Genomic DNA, 16,436 nt, shown 5'->3' with positions numbered 1-16,436 from the left:
TCTCTTTTGCTAAACTGAGGACGGACTAAAGGTGAGGCTCTTTATGTACACCTGGTTTCAGACCAGTGAACTTGCAAGAAAGAACCTGTGACGCACATCATTGGCAATACTGCAGACATGCCAATTCAACCCACTGTCCCTGCACACAGTAAGTAAAAAAGAAAAAAACATTGCTGCATCACAAGGTTTGCAGAACCACAAGGTTATTAAACATGGCAAAAACATGCAGAAGCATCTTCATCTTTAGGACCCATTTTATAAAACCCTTGAGTCATAGCAACAGTTGCCCTCATGGAGACATTCTTGAGTATACAGTAGCCCCGCCAAGCTCGGACGCCTTTGTGGTGTTTGCGCCTTATAATTCTTCTCATAACTGCGTTGCTTTGTCATTGTTACCACATTCAACAATCCACCATTTCTTTGTACTGCAGCCGTGGCAACGTCCTGCGTTCAACAGCACCGCAAAATCGACCCCCCCCTCCCTTACTTAAGGGCAACAGGGACAACATGAGCCATACGTTTAAAGGACCTATGATGTGTGAACAGCTGACATTGTTACAGCAGCATCAGGTGACCTTTCAATGCTTGTAAAGAAGAGGAAAAAATGTACAGTAAATATGACATAAATACATCTTTAGTGGTTGTCAAAGCAGCCTAATCAAAGGCCTTGTAGAGGACAGGTATACAAACAACTTTCACTCTCCACCTGAGAAGCTGATGAAAGGACTTTTCAACAGATCTTATTTCAAAGACAGAAAATCAAATCAAAAAAATCAAAGAAAATCTTAAAACTGGTTGAAAAACCACACTAAGTTAAAAACTTGAGTAAATATGAGCTCAAGGGAAGTAAAACTGATACACACTGGCAAAGTAATAAAAAACAGGATGGAATTCATTCATATGATATGAAGCTGCCTAAAAGTGCCCTTTTCTGCTGGCCTAAGATAATTATAAACACTTTCAAACCAAACAGGGAATTCATGAAGTGGCAGTGGTTTATCTCCTGATCTATTTAAGCGATGAAGTAGGGGACAAAAAAAAAACATGAATAAAACATTTGTTAAAAACACAGAACTTCTGCAAGATGCATGAGTGTGAAAGATATTGCAATTATAGACTAGATGAATATAGCAAAAAAACATAGAAAAATATGACTGAACTTATCTATATACTGTACGTCAATGGTAGAGAAGATGTTATATAACCTAGCATACACTTTTTCACTCCATTTCACATCCTGTATGCATGTATGCAGGGACAACAGTTGGATTTTGGGGGTGGGGGGTGGGGGGGTGGAAATTTTACATTGGGAAGTATAAAATGTTGCCATTTCAAATGTTTTGTGGGGTGGGGCTCCACTGTAAAACTGGGCCTAAACCTGCACCTTGTCCTGACAAGTCAAGACTGGCAACACTGGCAGATTTTAGCATTATTGTTATTATTATTCTCGTAATCATTCTTGCAGAACAGGACAGGCCATTGACCACAACAGTGATGAACTTTTCCTGAATCCACTCCGAGTCCTCATGATGAGAAAAAAAAAAAAAAAAAACCACACACACACACTCTGGAATGCAGTGAAGTAGCTTTCCTGCTCTTATCTTCACAGTCCAAGGTAAACAAACAAGTTTCGGTCCGTCTTCACCCGAATGTCTCACTCAGCTAACAGCAAGAGTTTTGGCAACTGCAGGGCGTTCGGGAAAAGCAAAGTGGTGCTGGAGGACTTTCCAAATTTAGCTGGAATAGAGGTCAGTTAAACGGTATAATTCATAACATCACACTAACCATCTGATCAGGATTGCATCTGAAGGTCTGCGAAGAAGCCCTACAAATTTACCTAAATTTTTTGAATAGTTCAAATTTGCCTACCTTCCCTTTTGGACAAGCAGTGCAGAAAACGGTACCGGTACCTTTCCCGCTATAATATTCTTTTCATGCTAAAGCTAAAATAGTCACACTTTTCTACTTTCTGGTCTGTCGCATACAACTAGTTGACACCCAACCGAGATTCAACGTGTGGAATTGGGTCCTGACTAAATCGGTTCAACTGGAGTGGCAAACTGTGCAGATTTTCTGGGCCAGCTGTCTAGCTGCCTGTATTCGGCTCAGTCTGTTGTGGCTTTGAGTGCGTCTGACACACCACTTCATTGAGCTGCATTTACTTCAGCAGGGATTCTAGCACCTTACGGACATATGGCTTCACAGGAAAATGTGTTATATAATCTGGCACGCACTTTTTGGGGTCCTATTCACTCCATTTCACATCCTGTATGCATGTACCCTGCTGCTAGTTGGGGTATTAGAAATCTCTCCAATCACAAGCAGCCAAGGTGGGTGCGCTTAAACCAGTGATCTGCATAGTGCAGTGAAATGTTCCTCGAATTCTAGGAAAATCACCCTTCTGCCCCGTGCCAAATGGAGGCAGGGCTCTCCACTGACCAGAGTATGCTGTTTGGAGTTTCATACCTGATTACACTTCAGCATTGCTCCAGCTTAACTGCCCATAACAGTTTACAGATCAAAATCATGCGCTTTCTCCAATAAGGCATATGCTGTGTCACTGGACTCATTTTGGGCTCATAATGGACTCACAAGTTGCAGTGACTCCGTCGTCATGACCACAGAGGTACATGCTAATACTTGCTTGAAAGCGTAAATCTTTCTAGGTTTTTACTTATTTGACCTTCATAGTCTGAGAACTACCTGCCGTCCCTTGTTTCGAGTTAGAGAAATGCAGAGAAATTAGTGCTTCATAAATATGACAATGTAACACATCAACTTTGTTTTCTCAATTTTTTATTAATTGCAAAAAATACAATTCAAAAGAATTGTTAGTCTTGCTATTCCATGAAGTCTTAACGAACAGACTGACCTACCTATAAAGTGTTAGTCTCTGAAGATGCACTGAACTGATATCTGTGCAAAGACTGAGCTGAGAGAGAGGAGAACCGAGCTTTGTCAAAAAGCTTGTGGACATTACACTGCAATATAGACAGTAGTGTGGGGATGGGATAGCTGCTTGACTCTCTGACTGACGTCAATCAAACAACGAATACCTTGGAAAAGGTGTACTGAGGTAAAGGAATTGCTAGCAAGTTTCCATGCAGGCATAAAACAGACCCTGACGACTGCTTGATCACAACACTTCTGCCTCTGTGACTGTGAGCCAGACTGAGGCAAGTCCATCTGGTTTCTGTTTGCGGATGCAAAAGCCCCTTGCAAAGACAGTTGATATCTTCAGGGCTCATTATATCACTTAAGTTGTTACCAAGCCTTGGGGACAAAACCTTAAAAGCCGCAGTATCGTCTCCACACCGTGTAAACTTTCTCCACCGCCTGCCGAACGGTTATCGCCCTGGGACTCTGCCTGTCGCTAAACCGCGCCAAATGGCTTTCCACAAATGATTGATCTCTCGTATCTTCAGGCCTTCATGGATGATAAAACCGGGCGAATGACAACATGGTTCGCGGCGCTTTCTTTTTTTCTTACTTTTGCTAAATAATCCATCTGACCCACTGAAGTGAGTGGTAGATAAGTCTGCTGAGCTCCCATAGGGAGTCAGTGTGGGAGTACGATTTTTACTCACCTCAGAGGCACAACAACACAACTGTATATCTAAACAAACCTTAAGGTAGCCTTAAGTCAATTTCAGCTGAGAACCAGTTAGAAGATTTGAAGTCTGACTCTTGTCGTTGGTTGATCATATGCTTCCTGAGACAAGAAGTACTTTCAGATTTGTACTTGTGACCTATCACTTATTATGTTATATTATATATGACATTATATTATGGCAGAGGTAACTACCATTGTTTTTGGGTGAATGAAAAACACTTTTATTTTCCCAAACAAAATGATGTACATAGTGCCAATGAATAAATATTGAGCTCGATCCAAGGTTTTCGCTTGGATAAACTTCCATCTGTCACAATGACGGCCAGGGTTGAAAATTTTCCATCATTATAAAATTTTACTTATCATGTTCAATAGGTCACTGTTTCGTTATTATATATTTCACAACCACTTGGTAATTCCTGCACAATAAAACGGTTATAAAATGAGTATTTCAGTTAGGTTATAGCCAGAAGATTCAATGAATCTCTCAATGTGTTCCACAAATGACAGCACGCACTATGACTTGAGACCATGACTAAAATGTTTAATTTATTCAACAGTTGATTGATTCAACTTTTTAACTTACAAAATTCATTTTGAACATCACTAATTGAATACTGACAGATTAAAGAAAAATATTGGTGATGTGGGAAGTCTGCTTTTTGTACATTAAAATACCAGATGTATTTAAAAATCTTACAAAATTTGTTTCATGGAATGCTGGTTAATGGAAACCAGGTCTGATAAGTATAACCTCAAAGGAAACGGCCAGAACAAGGCCTGCATAGGAACTACTGTTTTCAACTTGAAAATATATTACATTTCATTCTAGCTTTATTTTATATATATATTTATAATTAATATATATATATATATATATATCTATATATATATATATATATATATATATATTTTTTTTTTACACACGTATTCTATATATGTCATATTCTATATAGACATTCTAAATATTTTATATAGATATATAGAATATCTAAGTATATATCTTTCAGGTTTAATGATAAAAAATCATAATTTTCTTGATAGGGCAAAACAGCTATAAAAAAATCAGATGAGGTCCGTAAGATTTTCTGTTACTTGCCTGTTTTCTCACAATTAATGGATGGAAGATTCCCATACAGACACAGACAGAGACACCTTAATACAATGTCAAAAAATACATATAACTCTGTTATACAATTGGTACATGGTTGCATAAATTCCCATGTTCCCATCATTTATTAAGGTAAAAACCAACTACTGTGATGAATAAAACCCTTACAAAACTATAATAATAATTAAAATATATAAAATAAAAAACATGATAATAAACATTAGAAACGGTGTTTGTAACTTGGGATTACGAGTTAGGGCAGAGTGAATGGGCAAGTCCACTGAAAGCCTGAAATTTAATATGTTGTTCCTTACCTTAGAGTTTAGTATATATGCACTTTGAAAAACAAAGAACTGATTTCACAGCACATACAGTACCAGTCAAAAGTTTTCTTTATTTTTTTTTTTACTATTTTCCACACTTTAGAACAATAGTAAAGACATCAAAACTATGAAGTAACACAAATGGAATTGTGCATTGACCAAAAAGTGTTATAAACAAATCAAAACGATCTTATATCTTAAGAAAAATTAAGATAAGAAAAAAATAAGAAAAAAAATGAAACATTTTTTGTAAAGAAATTCATACATAATTATCAACTTCCCTATTTATATCTGTCTAAGAAACAAATTGCAAGCATTTAAGCATAAGTCTTCAAAATGCCTTTGAATGCATGTTTCCCATTCTCAGGTGTGTCCGAACTTTTGACTGTTACTGTAAATGCTCATATCATTCCGCTTTTCAGCACCTGGGCATTTCCCCTCTTTGAATGTGTGCGTAAGGGCATCTTCACATGTACGCCTTCAAAACATGTAAAGGTGGCTATCTTGAGAAATTTAAAATATTTATTTTTTCAAATGTTGATATTTCGTATGTTTCACTTCTGTCTGCTTTCAGTCCCAGGAATGCACTGTGAAATTGTCTGCTTCCCGTGTCTCTGTTAGCACATAGCTCGAGCACTGCTAAAGCCCTTATGAATTCAATTTCCACACAGCAAGACACAAACAAGCTTAGCATACAAAGTGCAGGGTATATCTGTATCTTAGCTAAGCGCTTGCTGCCTGTACTTGTATATTTTGGTCATGCATGTTTTCACGAATGAGTAGCAATGCAATTTGCTAATGTAATTTGCTACAATCCACAGAAAGAGAGGTGGAGTAATGCATTCAGGGATTTGTATGAGGGTTAGCGAGCCTTAAGAAGGCAACAAAGCCAAAAAATGTTTTAAAAGTAAAGTTAGCTTGTGGTCTTCCGGATAAAAATGAACAAAGAGCTTCTTTTTTAAATATGGACACATACTGAAGGAAATGTAAGGAACATCACATTAAACTGAAAATGTAAAAGTGCCAGTTAAGCCTCTGATGAATGTGGCTTAGGTGGCCGTTCCCCATTGACAGAATGTGCAGAGACATTAGACTCTTCACCGGGACGACACAGTCTTCCCGACCCACCAACAAAATCAACAGCAGTGCACAGCGCTTGAAAATGCCAGAACTGACTGATGATGCACCCTTATCTTACAGAGTGTTGCTGGCGAGCGGGTGCAGGCCGGTGCGGCTGCGGAGCTCTCAGGGCCGTGGCCAGCAGGGTGACGCTGTACACCTCCGTCTCGTCTCCTCGCAGGGTAAGCTGCGCGGTCGCATGCACCACCTCGTTCGGCTGCAACGCAAACACGTCGCGTCAGACCCACAGTCAGCTTTGTGTGAGGGACCTAACACTTCCACATTCACATCCACGCAGAGGGACGTTTCGGATACGCACGCTGAATTCACTCAGTCCTAACAGTCTAAACGGAGATTAATTATGAGATTAAAACGTTTTCTTAAAGAAGGATGAAACTTTGAGCTGGAGTATGGAATTGGTGAGTCCTTTGAGAGAAATAAAATGATAATCCTGTGATAAGACAGTTTAAATAACCTGAGTTTTATAAAATGGCACTGAACGTCCTCTTTCTCCCACTCAGATTCCACCTATTGTGTATAGTAAGTGATCTATTCATAATGTGAATCCTACTGTAGAATTACAAAATCTACATGAAATTGAAGTTGTTTTGTTGAACAAAACCCTCAGTTGGTGTACTGAATTTGTTATCCCTGTGAGAGAGTAACATTATGGGTATGATAGGACAATCAGTTCAAATAACCTATGATTTTTGAAAAAACGTTTCTTAATACTCTTGGTTCCACTCAGGTGTTTCTTAATTAATCCTTGCATAATGTCCATCATGCTATGGATTCCACCAGTATATACCAAATTAGAGGTGCACACAAAGGACCTCTTTAACCTTCACGTCCACATGCCATGATGGAGATTCAGGGCTGTGTCTGGCTTTGTTGATGGATCTCAGGCGTCTGAAGGCATTTTTCCACCTGCACTGGCTTGAACTGGCAGAATTTGTTATCCCACCGGCATCCTACTACCCTAAACTGGACCAAACTAGCACAACCTGGTTTAATCTATCAATTGATTAAATAATTATACAGACTTATACAATTACATAATTATACAGTATTTCTATCATTTGTACAGTCACTTTGTACATTCAGTTGTGTTAAACACAGTTCACAATTCTTTTTTTCCATTTGTCACTTCACTGTATTATATGTATTATATTCTTTCCATTCAATTTTATGTTTGGGATGTGGCTTCAGATTCATACAAGAAAGTATTGAGCCCCTTTTTATTCTTAAGCTAAAATACTGACAATGAAAACGGCTGCCCACTGGCATGTATGCAATATAGCAGTACCACATGGAAACAGCGCTCATGACAAGAAAGATGGAGGGATTCAGCCCTGTCGACTCACATCCAAACCACTGGGGGGCGCCCAAGTCACAGTGATGGTACGTCTAGTTCCAGGCTCCACAGTTCCCTTGCCTGGCTCAATGCTGAAGCCCCTCGGCTGTAGTGCTAGCAGGCTGTCCCAGCTGAACTCCACGTTCTGCTTGAGGGGAAGAGGGGGGAAAAAGCCACAGGCCTGTGAGTGATAAGCCTCTTACGAGACAGACACCCATCAGCCAGTGCAGTTCAGAGCTTAAATCCAGAAATATCAACCCTGCAGCTGCAGCCATGAAAAAGTCATATGGAATGGGAAAAAAAAAAAACTGGTGGTGCATCAGCATATTCCTCTTTTCTTGGCTGAGCAAGCGTGCAGTGTTTTTTTGGGGACCGGGACAGGAGGAAACAGCCCTACGGAGGGCCGCCTCCCTCTTTCACAGGCTCGGCTCTTTACCACGGGAGGACGGAAGCCAGAACAGTAGCTGCAGCCCCAGAAAGGAGCCTGCTCAGTTCCTGATTTAGGCTGAGGGCATGTAGAGAACATCTCTGCCCCCTAAAAATATTTTCTGATCCTGCAGAAGAGCTACAAATAAGACATGATAGAGTCACCTTAACCCATATATACCCCTGATGAGAGAGCAGGAGACACTAAGACCGCAGTGAGGGGGCAACACAATTTTGGGGACGGAACACAGAACAGTAGATATGAGGACTTCTGTGAAGGTGAGACAGGTTTTTAGAACGAGGGACAGAGCAGTAGACATTAGGACTGCCGGAAAGGAGTGACACGTTTTTGGAATGATACAGAGCAGTAGACGACAGGACTGCTGGTACGGTGAGAGACAGTTTTGGGACGGGGGAGAGAGGATGAGGCAGAGAGCGGTACCTTCTTGGCCACAGGCTGGGAGCAGCGAATGCACCCCACCTCCAGCTCGCGGATGGCTGGGATTACTCCATCCTCCCCGTATACAGCTCTGAGCGTGAGCAGGACAGGCTGGTGAGGCCTCTCCGAGTCTGCCGAGCAGGACAGAGAAAAGCCACTCAGCTTACCGCTCACAGACAGAGCTGCGTGTAACAGCAACAAGCGCCATCAATAAACAGCCCGCGTTCAGTCACTAAAAACCCATTTATATGGTGCTTATTACAGGGGGACAGAGAAAGTGCATTTTACGTGTATTCGCTGAACATTCACTTCATACTGTACACTGTAGCGTGAAACAGTGCAGGGCGTTGTGGGGCCACCCTACAATGGTGCGGCAGTGTAGCATACTGGTAAGGAGCAGGACTTGTAACCGAAAGGTTGTCAGTTCAATTTCCTGCTGGGGCACTACTGTTGTACAACCTTGCTTGGGCAAGGTACTTAACCCAGAATTTGCCTCAGCAAATATCCAGCTTATGATAACATGTAAACATTGTAACCCATGTCGCTCTGGACAAGAGTGGCTGCTAAATGCCAATAATGTAATGTAATGTAATGTAATGTAATGAAACAGCTGAAAGTCACAGCTCACGGTCAGAAATACCTGCACACTCCGGGCTGTCGCTGCGGGACAGAGTGGCCAGGGACTCGACAGGCACGTCCAGCGGGTCTCCGCCACACAGGTACATGATGTGAGAACGGGCCGCCCCCTTCAGCTCAAACACGCTCACTGTTTGCTGAGAGACCGGAAAACGACAGGACACAGGCTACTGCCCTGAAAACGCACTCGCAAAACAAAAGAAGCTTACAGTGATAATCTCACAAAGGCTTGTCCAGAGCTGTTCGTTTAACTAGTCTGTTAAATGCAGAGCGTGGTTTTATTGTATTTTTCTACATCTAATTTAAAAAGCAGGGCTTGCTTTTGAAAACGAATGACTATGCCTTAGGGGTTTGGTCTTTTTTTAAACAAATGAGTAAAGTCCACATTCGTAATGTAGTAAAACAGGGCATTCGAAATAGCCTGTGAAGACTGGTGTCTTATACTACTGAGGCAGCAAACACCATTTCACTGCTCTCTGCAACTTCCCCAAAATGGTGTGACCCTCTATGGCACCATCTAGTTATAGCGCTGCTGCACAAGAAAATGTGCTGACACCGTCCTAACAAAGGCAGCCTTTGTTTAGCCTACTTTAGAACATCCTTGCAAATCTGAAAGTAATTCTACTGCAAATGTTCCATAATAATATTTTTGCGCTGGTAGTTGCTCTGGATAAGATACAAGAAAAGCAGACCTAAATGAATGTAATGTAACGTCATAATATGTCAACAGTTCAGTAATCACTACAATAATGTAATAATGCAAACTATATCACACAAGTTGACAACTAATCCCTGAATCTTAAAAACATATGCATACACTAATCCATGAAAGTGCACACACCGCCGATAAGAAATAAAAACAAAATCTTTAATCGTAAAACTATGATGTGTTGAAGGCTTCCTCCACAAGTGTTCCATGACTGACACACTTCAAGGACTACTGTAAAGCGAAAGTGATCCGCGTACACGCTGGTTTCAGGTTCGGGTGGCCCGTGTCGTCACTGTTCCCTCTCTCCCTTGTTTCTCCCACTTGGGGGATGCCCTCACTCTCAGCAGGTGCCTGTGAAGTTGTTTTGATACCCGGCGCTCTCACACCATGGGAAAACAGTCGTCGGAGGCCCGGACTCTCTCACAGGCTTGTATTTCACTTCCCGCTCAGCACTGACCTTGTTTACCCACACTGCTGGTCTTATGCAACAGGCTGGAGAGGCACCCAGCCACAAGGGAGGGGGGAATATGAAAGCAGCCCCCACCCACCACAACAAGACCGCATTTGCTGTTTCTCCACTAAATCAGGCCATCTTTCAGATGAAAAAACAAAAACACGCACACCACGCGCTGGAAGCAGGTTGAAATCCTTGACTATGAACTTCGGGCTCCGGGCTCAAATTAAATTGGACCAGGATTGCGATCGCGTTCAAAGGGCCTGATTCCCCACCAGCACGGAGGGATTGAGATGCCATTGTTTCCTTTAAAGCTGGAGAGAAAGTGCCCACAGGAGCTGCTTCTCCCCGGCCCTCGTGGGAGATGCTTGCTTACTTCTAAACCCACACTGTTTTTCTTCCAACAATGTGTGCGGCAACCTGGTTTCACCGTTCTCAGGGGGGCAAGAGCGTTTCTTGAAAGGAAAACTGTCTGGTGGTTACAGCTTTGCCATAATTGATGAGCTTTATTTTTAGGCCTCGTTCTCATGGTGTTTTATCATGCCTGCTCTGATTCAATTCTCTTTGCCATCAGCTCTTATCAGCTCTAAATTTAGAAAAAATGTGTCAGCTTGGATGCAGTTAATGGGCTTGATCAAATAAATATCTGGTCGCACGCTCTGTCCCTCATGTGAAGTGCTTAGAGTTCTGTGAGACCTTGTTCATGAGCTCCACGGTCAGCCTGTCAGAGTAGTTGAGGCTCTCGTGGTCAGGCTGGAACGTCACTGTGATGTCCTGCGTTTTCCCTGGAGGTATGGCGCCCTCTATAGGCATCACAGTAAAAACGCTGAGCCCGCTGTAGTTCTGGGTACCTGGGAGGAGGATACATTATTATTTGCCAACCTAGTGACTATTTCCTTTATCAATTTCCTTTGTGTGCTGTTCTTTAAGACTAGCCAATGGGTGCCTGATAGCTGAGGACAGAAAGGGACACAGGAGGAGAGAGGCATGAACAAGGCATTCTCTTTAACACAAGCCTATGCAGGGCGCTAACAGGCTCTGTTTTCTCACCAAGGGCTGCCGGCACTTTGTGGACAAAATCTCCCCAGTCACCAACGGAAGCATGAATCATACATGAGGCATAAACATAACCCCTTTGGTGAGAAGTAAAAACATACTGCTAAACCACTTAACACTGTAGAATGTGGGTGTGTATACAATTGATTAAAATATGAAGTAATTCAAAAAGGATAAGCAAGGCAAACATACCGGTATGTATGAAAATCTGATATTAGAAGAGATCAAACACCTGGCCTTTCTTTCCTGCCAATGCCAGCTCAAATATATTGGCAACATTTTAGCTGCACGTAGTGAACAACTTACCATTCAGACATAGCAAACAGACTGACATTTTCTCATCGCTCAGGGAATCGTACTTGTTTTGACACGTGACTTTTAATTATAGCTGTTATAAATGTCAAATAAAGGAAAACTGCTTAGGTTTCTCACGGTATGTTGTGCTGAAGAATCCTGTATTTATGTACATACATACACACCCACCCACAGTAGAATACTTGCCACGTGGTAAGTATGTTTTTGTAAGTGTATAAATATATGTGGATCTTGCTGAGGGAGAAGGCTCGACCAGGTTTAGTGCATCTTGCTGAATCTTACCCACGGCAGACTTTGGCAGAGCGCCTGGAGTGAGGAAAGCTGGGAGCTCCTGCTGTTCCTGGTGCTTGGTGAGAGAGAGGCTGTCCAGGTGAACTCTGAACCTCACCTGCAGGGAGGAGGTGTTCTGCAGCTGGACGCGAGAGAGCAAGGTCAGCATCCTCAACCACAGCGACGCGGAGACAGTGAAAGCTCCGACTGAGGCGCAGCGACGCACACCTTAAACACCTGCGAAGCGCTCTCCTTCTCCAGCGCGTATCCGAAGCTCATGACCTTTCCTTCGTGTGAGCAGGCGACGGCGGGGTCCACGCCGACGCCCCAGAGAGTGAGCCGCAGGGTCAACTTCGTGCATCGGATATCCAAGGTCTCACGGTACTGCGACAAAACATTACCATTGCTGTGTCTCACAACACAAGAGGCACTTCATAACCAACATCTTCAACGTAATACAAAAAGGTTCAAGGTCACCAGGCACATTTTTTAATTTATCAAGTAACATCATATTCAGTTTTATTAGTAGCACAGATAAAAAGTTATAGGCCTTACTTGCACACCACTAACTGCCACATTCACATTGGCTCGCTGTTCCCGTCGCCTGGAACAGCTCTACAGCTCTTTCACACTCTGAACAACTGTCTTCCCTGAGGTAACGCTCCTCCTCTCGTCCTCCTGTTCAAGCATAAGCTAACCCATATGTGCCATCACCAGAATGTGTGTGGCAAACACCTCAGGACTAGACGACGAGCCTCTCTTATTGTGGCTAGTTGCCTCAGTCAGGAGAAATAACTCTGCCGTGGCTACAAAAAAAAAAAAAAAAAAAAATCTACCCCCCCCCCCCCCCCCCCCAATACAAAAACGTGCTTCAATTTGCCAGTGATGTAGATCTTAACTATGTCTAACTGTAGATCTTAACTGCTGCGATTCTCTCACCTTTTTGCTTTGGCTAGGAGTGAAACTCAGAAGGATAGTGTGTGTGGCTCCAGGTTCAAGAGGCCTGAGGGCGTTAAGAAGCATGAAAGGCCCACTCTGGTCTAGGAGTGAAGAATTCAGCTGATAAACAGCTTCGATTAAGGATTATATTTAATGGTTATGCTTTTCTGTTATCTTTACAACTGATCATTATATACATTATACACAGTGCCCTGTGGAAAACATGGCCATGTTTTCTGTTTTTTCTGAGGCTCCATTTTATGAAAACTGGAACAGACAGCTTGAAAATTTGCAATAAGAAAACAAGCAAATTTATTCTTATTTTGTTAAGGTGACAACTGGTGGCAGATTATGCTGAAGACACCAATTTGAACAGAGGATATTTTTATAAAGTCTGACTGACAGGTTTGAATGGAGAACTGTAAGAAAAAAAAAAAACACTCTGGGAAACTGACAGCACCATCTGGTGGACAGGTTTCAAAGATTTTGTCACTTTGCTCCAACAAATTTAAATGACTTTTTTTCATCAAAAGGATGATTCTGCCGACTGAATAATCCTACAGCGGAAAATGGACTCAGTGAAATCTTGCAGAGATCTACGTTCACAGGGAAGCAATTATACGGAGACAAACCGGGCTCTGGGTGGACAGTCTCTACAGAAAGGATACGACAAGAGATTCCCGCGAAATGTTCTGCACTGTGACCTTCTGGATGACTTTCTGGCCTTAGGGAGAATACAGAAGCATCAACAACAAAAAAATTAGGACACTCCTTTCAAACATAAATTCTTTAATACAACCAACATTTATTGTCCTATAAATTAGCTTGATAAGGACATTAAAGGCAAAAAACACCATTTGCTGATTCCACAGATATGTGGGTTAAGCAGACAGATAGGCAGTTACCTGAGTAATTCAAATGTTTATAGAATTTGGAATTGGGCAGACACCTAGTAAATTAAATTCATCATCACCACCATCATGAGAACAAAGATAACTGAAGGCAGGATTATTTTATGGGAGTTACTAAAATTGGAGTGTACGCAGCATGAAAAATACCTGGGTGTAATGGCTGACCAGTGTCAGAGACCAGATCTTAATCAAGACATGTGCAGGATGCAAGTGGCATTACCATTCTTTACCTGTACATATGAAATTTTAAGTTTGTTACAGCATTATGTAATAAATAAATTACATTAGTAATATGGTAAGGGGCAGCATGTGTGTATGTGTGTGTATGTGTGTGTATGTGTGTGTGTGTGTGTGTGTGTGTGCATGTGAATTGGCACAGTACAAACACAAATTCATGCAGCACGTATGGTGTGGAGCCTACGCTTACAATGTTAAAGCTGAGAATTTTGGACATGAGGGGCCGGCAATTTGTTCTGAGGGAATGTGAGAGAAGCTTCCCAGTTGGCTTCACACTCATTTGTTTTGCTGTGCAACTGCTCTGAACTTTTTTCAAAGGTGATGTATTCTGTTAAGAGATTCAGCCATTGAATGGAAAAAAAAAACATTTTTCCTACATTCCCAGTTCAGTGATGTTACTTTCTTTGCCAGTGTGGGCAGACACAGGGGACACTGTGATGTCTGGAGTGACGTCAGGGGACGATAAATCATTGATAAACCGCAGACAAGAGGAAAGTAGGATGGTGCAGTGCAGGATCATGGATCATTTTAAAGTTTGTTTTCCCAGTACTGATAATTTGGTACATAGGGCCAGAGTGAACACACATAAGTTATCTATTGTGTTGCATGCACATTGATTGCAGATGTTTTTTTTTATATTAGTCCCACTGTGTCTAATTATATATTTCGGCTAGTGAGTTTGATGAAAGTTGGGTTTTAGTATTTATGGTTTATGATTCTTGAACAGACTGATCTCTGTAATTCACTATTGGTTTTGATATCTTGGGTCTAGTTCTTTTGTGCTGAGAGAAGGCAGTTCAGATATTTTTAATGTTTTGTGTTAGTGGTTCTTTTTGTGAGAGAGCTGATGAGATTTGGATTTTCTTCATCTCTCTATCCGTGGGTATGGCAGAAATGAGTTAGTGGACAGACCTTGTTAAAGATTTTGAAAGGCCAAGTGTTCACAATTGTATGAATGTACCTTCCTCCAGGAATTTTCTGTAAAGAAACCCTTTTCAATTCCATTACACAAACTGGCATTGATCCAAATAAATTTACTTTGAATGCCCTTTTACCTTTGGCCAATATATATGTGTCTCAGTTACACATGGGTTATGGAACAATTGAACAATTTGAAAAAATGAATTTTGTTAATGCTGGACTCAACAGGGACAGGTTTTGGATGAGGTTCAATTCAAGGTTAACTCTCTCAATGTCTATGAAAGCTGGTCTTGCTCTGTGTAGATCCAATCCTCATGGAGAATGTAACTGAACTGATAGGTTTATTAATAATAAAGACAATTTGGTGCAGACAAATTTTAACAGACAATCATGCTGCATACATTTTTAAATGGCTTCTTGAAGATATTGGAACTAATGAGTGGCAGGACAGTAGGACAACATGGGGTAATATAATTCCATTTGGGCTCCTACGAGGAGAGTGGGAGATTTTTCCACATTTAAAGGTCATGTGTTACTGTATTTTAGGACAGGGGAATAGTTGAGGCTGTCAAACTAAGGTTAAGGTTAATGGAAATATTCATACCCAAGCTTCCTCACCCTGAAGACCGCCTCAGTGCATTACCACTGCATTACCCCTATCTAATGTGTTGAGATGCAGTATTTCACCCGCTGATTTTATGATCTGAAATGAGACCATACTATTCAACAGGGCTGAGTGTTCTTTGTATAGGAATACATTATCTGGACAGAGGCTTCTTTTGCAATGTAGTGTTGCAGTCTGCATACCCATAGTGAGTGGGATTTGGGCAGATAGTGGCTGCTAATGAATGTAGAGGTAGGGGAAATCCTTGTCTGGTTCCTCTTTAGTGGTCCAAATATCATTCTGTTTGTGGTGGCTGAAGGACATGGTGGCTGAAGGTATAATGTATTATGTAAATATGAAGATACTGTCGAAGTGGGAAAGTGATGACAAAGTAGGACAGACCAATTACCACAATCTACATCAGATTAAATGATCAGTTTGGGTTAGTTAATTTTATCATAAAGCAGACCAGGTTAAACAGTCTTGCTTGTGGTGTGTGTCGAATGTCGTCCTTTACTGAATCTGGTTTGGCCGGAGGTTAAGTAAATCAGTGATATTTTTTGTTTCAGGTGCTTTGCAGATTATTTTTCGGTCTGTATTTAGAGAGATGAGATGGCAACTGGAGCAGAGAGTGGAGTCCTTGTTTTGTTTTGGGATTTGTGAGATTACAGACTTCCTGGATTACGGCTTTGTGGTAGATGATATAATGGAATTTGTCATTTTGCAGAATCGAGTACACAGTAGCTCCCTAAACTATTTGTAAAGTTCGATTGAGAAGTGGTGCAGTCAATGTGACTGACAATTTTGCCCGCTGGAAACAGAGATGTGAATTTCAGAGGGGTAAAGGTGGTGTCAAAAATATCAGATTGCTGTTTTGTGAGCCTGGGGAGTTCACAGTGTTAAAGAAAAGTTTATGTCCTTGAAGGATAATTTTGGCGGTAATAGAGGTTTCTGTAGATGACTAAATGCTTTGATTTCTGTGGGATCTCTGACTAGACA

The 16,436-nt window shown here is 41.5% G+C and overlaps 1 protein-coding gene across 1 annotated transcript in view; it reads right to left on the bottom strand.

Moving 5' to 3' along the window:
- Window positions 1-6,236: 6,236 nt before the first annotated feature.
- cfap74 (cilia and flagella associated protein 74) overlaps window positions 6,237-16,436 on the bottom strand; it is a 47,627-nt gene continuing 37,427 nt past the window's right edge. Inside the window, 9 exon segments of the mRNA XM_036532705.1 lie at window positions 6,237-6,383; window positions 7,531-7,665; window positions 8,389-8,516; window positions 9,026-9,158; window positions 10,881-11,035; window positions 11,838-11,967; window positions 12,054-12,209; window positions 12,765-12,884; window positions 13,433-13,488. Coding sequence (XP_036388598.1) covers window positions 6,237-6,383; window positions 7,531-7,665; window positions 8,389-8,516; window positions 9,026-9,158; window positions 10,881-11,035; window positions 11,838-11,967; window positions 12,054-12,209; window positions 12,765-12,884; window positions 13,433-13,488 — 1,160 coding nt within the window.

Source organism: Megalops cyprinoides, chromosome 7 (genome assembly GCF_013368585.1).
Source record: "Megalops cyprinoides isolate fMegCyp1 chromosome 7, fMegCyp1.pri, whole genome shotgun sequence".
In the NCBI taxonomy this organism is placed as follows: domain Eukaryota; kingdom Metazoa; phylum Chordata; class Actinopteri; order Elopiformes; family Megalopidae; genus Megalops; species Megalops cyprinoides.
This window is presented reverse-complemented; position numbering and strand designations above follow the sequence as displayed.